Source organism: Myotis davidii, unplaced genomic scaffold (assembly GCF_000327345.1).
Source record: "Myotis davidii unplaced genomic scaffold, ASM32734v1 scaffold534, whole genome shotgun sequence".
NCBI classification, from domain to species: domain Eukaryota; kingdom Metazoa; phylum Chordata; class Mammalia; order Chiroptera; family Vespertilionidae; genus Myotis; species Myotis davidii.
The window spans coordinates 6,254,688-6,258,439 of NW_006286678.1; the positions used below are offsets into that span (position 1 = coordinate 6,254,688).

At 47.5% G+C, this 3,752-nt stretch overlaps 1 protein-coding gene across 1 annotated transcript in view; it reads right to left on the minus strand.

The window, feature by feature from the left end:
* The window catches only part of DNAI1 (dynein, axonemal, intermediate chain 1), a 56,949-nt gene that overhangs the window by 28,295 nt on the left and 24,902 nt on the right, over positions 1–3,752 (minus strand). The window contains 4 exon segments of the mRNA XM_015560560.1: positions 22–81; positions 1,065–1,184; positions 1,448–1,563; positions 1,837–1,963. Coding sequence (XP_015416046.1) covers positions 22–81; positions 1,065–1,184; positions 1,448–1,563; positions 1,837–1,963 — 423 coding nt within the window.

Below are 3,752 nucleotides of genomic sequence, written 5' to 3' on the forward strand. Positions count from 1 at the left end.
TAGACTGGTTCGGGGTCTCACCTGATTGGCTGTGGCTGAAAAGTTTGCCCGGGGAGGAGGTTCCATCTGGCATTCTCGGTCCTAGAGAACAATGACAACAGGAAACCTACAAGAAGCCCCTAGCTCCTTCTCACTTATTTAAATGAGACCCAAGTGTCCGTGGGTGAAGCATTTCTGCCGGGGCTGAGGTCAGGGTGGGACACAGGACAGGGGAAGTAAAGAGTACCAGATGGTGCGGTGAAAGCCTACATTTCCCACCCAAGCCTCCTTCAGAAGAAGCCTACGCTAGAAAGCAGGGGTAGTGAAGCCTGATTGTGCCAGTTTCAACCAATAAGAACTCCAAGTGGGTATGGACAGACCTGCAAGAAATCAGGCCCATGGCAGCTCCAGACCAGAACAAAGAGGTCTGCCTCTGGCATGCCTTTGGGCTAATTAATAACCCTCACCCTGAGCAGGCTTCTCCCTAACACTGGGGTCTCTGGCTCCACCGGAAAATATACTCCCTCCCATTGTGTACCACCTCGATTTCCAAATGTCAGCATAGAGACTACAGAGGGCGATTAAGAGCTGCCAAAAACCCGCCCTGCAGACCTCTGCCCTCCACTCACAGGGTCATTTCTGTAGGACACTGCCTTGCACATGCGAGTCTCTCGCCTGAAGTCCTGAGAGGCTCTTTCAGCCTGGTGCTCAGGATCCTCCATGCTCACGAGCCAGGGAACTTGTCTAGCCCCTTTCAGCTGGTCTATCACAAAGACGGCCACCTTTGGTCAAACTGGCACCTAGCCTCACCTCCTGGCACATTCTGGCCTCCTGTCCCTTCCCCAGATTCTGATCTCTTCAAGGCCAATTCAAGTTTCACTATCTCAGTGGAGGGCTTCCGTCTCCTTGTTACTCCCTCTGAACTCCTGCCTGGATGACTTACAGACACCTAAACACATGCTCCCAGCTCTTCTTGGAGAGAGTGACCACGGTGCCTACCCCGTCACCCTGCCAGGCTGAAGTTGAGGCTGGGGCCAGACACAGTGCGGAGTTGTGAGATAAAGGAGCCGGGGTGGGGGCCGTACCCGGAGAGGGTTGTTGACAGTCTGTGAGGCTCTCTCACTGAAGTTGAACTGGTTGGTGAGCTTAGTCTCCTTGGGCTGCTTAGGAGTCATCAATTCTTCTTCAATCACTTTTTCAGATGCCTGGTGGGGGGTGGGGGGAGGGAGAGACCCACAGGATCAGGACTTGGCCATGAGAAAAAGGTGGCAGGGAATTGGGAGTGGGGAGAAGTCACATCCTGGAATAGGAAGGTAGTGGGACAGGGTGATGATGCCAGAGGCACGGGGACATGCAGCTTCTGACTTCTCACTTTCAGCCCCCACCCGCAATAAGTCAGCCCTGAAGCCTCCATCTACAGCTGGAGCGGGAAGGGGTAGGTAGGTTGGAGAGCAATACCATCGTGTACCTCAGCTGCAGGTATATCTATTTGACTCTCAACTTCAGCGTCTCCTTCCTTGATCTCTTCTTCTTCCTCAAGGTTTTCCGTGTCTGAAAACACCAACCTGGCCGACTCCTGAGAACCTGGTAGGATAGCGCTAATGAGCTCAAAGTTCAGGCCCGCTTCCCCTTCCCCTGGCAGGGCCGGCCTTCTGGGTTCCTGCCTTTCAGACCCCACCTGCCCCAGGGTTCTTCTCGGCCTGAGCCTCATGGGTTAGCTTCCAGACTATCCAGGGCAGCCAGCTGTTGGATTTTACGTAAGTAGATCCTCTGAAGATTTCTGATGTAGCAATGGACTCCCTAGAGTGGCCAGAGAAAGGGGACCAGGCTGCAGCCTCAGGCTGCCCAGAGGCCTACCTGTTGCTAACTCATCCTGGTAGTGCTGCCGCCGTCCTTCATCTGAGTCTTTGGGGATCAGGTTCCCGATGTGGCTGTAATGAACTGCCAGTTGGTTCACAAAACCAATAAGCTTATAAGTGCCTTCCTAAGAAGAGATGGGGCTGAGTCAGACCAGGGGTCCTCGAAAGGGCTGGAGTCAGAATGTAGTCTGCCTTCATTCTCTACGGCCTGAAATAGTTTGTCTGTTAACAGAAATGTAAAATCACCAAATCCTCAGTTGGCCTGAAGTTTTCACTGCATTCCAGTTTAAAAAAGAGGAGGAAAATGGAATAAGGTTTGCTTATTTTTTTTTTTTCAGTTCTCATTAAAGATATATTTTTAACTACCTCTCTTTCCAACTTTGAGCACTTCTGGACTTACCTATCACTGGCTCCTACATCTATGCCAGGAGATCTGGCTCACCTGCTTCGCCACACACCTCAGGTCACGCAGTCATCAAACACACCTGGCCTGGCCCTCGGCCTTCTTTCCACTGTATTTAGTGGATGCCCGGGCTGGAAAGGTCCTCTGAGAAGCCAAATCCCTAATTCTCCTTTTCCATAAAAGAGGACCACAAAAATTGTAGAAAAAGTTGGGGTTTGGCACTTGTTCAGGTCACACAGCAAATTAGAAGCAGAGCTAAGCTTAAAGCTCAGGCAACCTGGTTCATTCCTTTTTCAACAAATAATTTTTGGATAGATACAATGTACCAGTAGTTTCTAGGTTCCAGGGATAAAAAGCTTAGCAAAAACAGATGTAACCCCTGCTTTCATAGAGCCTTTAGTCTCGTTCCTCTAGATCAGCGATTTTCAACCTTTTTCATCTATGGCACACATAAACTAATTACTAAAATTCTGCCGCACACCAAAATTGGTTGCACAATTTGAGAATATCCTAAAATTCATTGACTTGTACACTTTAAATGGGTGATTGTATTGTATATGAATTATATCTCAATAAAACTGGGATTTTTTTTAGAGAAAGAAACTATTAATAGTAGCGGTTTCTAGGGAAAGGGACAGGATTTGGGGAAAGTTTAGTTTTCATTGTACTTTTGAATCTTTTGAAATTCATACCATGGGTTTCTATTATATATTCAAAATAATTACATTTAAAGAAGTGTAATGTTGCTTTAGAGTCAGACAAATTAGTTCAAATCTTGCTTTGAATTCTGGTCATATGACTTTTGTAATTTGTTTTATCTAGATTAACCTCAGTTTCCATAAAATAAAGATAAAAAATAGTTCCTGCCCTGGCCAGTGTTTCACAGTGGTTAGAGCGTTGGCCTGCACACCAAAGGGCCTCAGGTTCAATTCTCGGTCAAGGGCATGTACCTGGGTTGCAGGTTCCATTACCAGTCCATATAGGAGAGCGCATATAGGAAGAAATCAAGAAATCAATTGATGTATCTCTCACATCAATGTTTCTCTCTCTCTCTCTCTCTGTCTCTCTCTTTCTCTCCCTCTCCCCCCCCCTTTCCTTCCTCCCTTCCATTCTCTGGTGAGGATTAACAACAATGACAAAAAGTTCTTATATTAAAGAAACCTGAGGATTACTTGAGATATATGTAAAAGGTCTAATATAGGACCTGTCACTAGCACACAGTAAGTATGGAACAAATGGATCTCAAGATAATAAAAAACATACACACACTTCCACCTTAGCTCAGATTGTGCTTGGAAGTTTTCTTCGGACAGTACTCACAGGAGCTGACTTTGCTATGGCTGAAAACAGTGTTGTCCCCCTTGAAGATGTGCCACATAAGTGTCTACTAAGTGAGAATGTGCCCATACCACGTGTAGCGAGGGAAGGCCCTGATGGAGTCAGCTGCCTGCCTGGATGAGATGTGAGGAGACACTGAGAACACAGCCTACTGGGGCTTTCTCCCCAGCAGG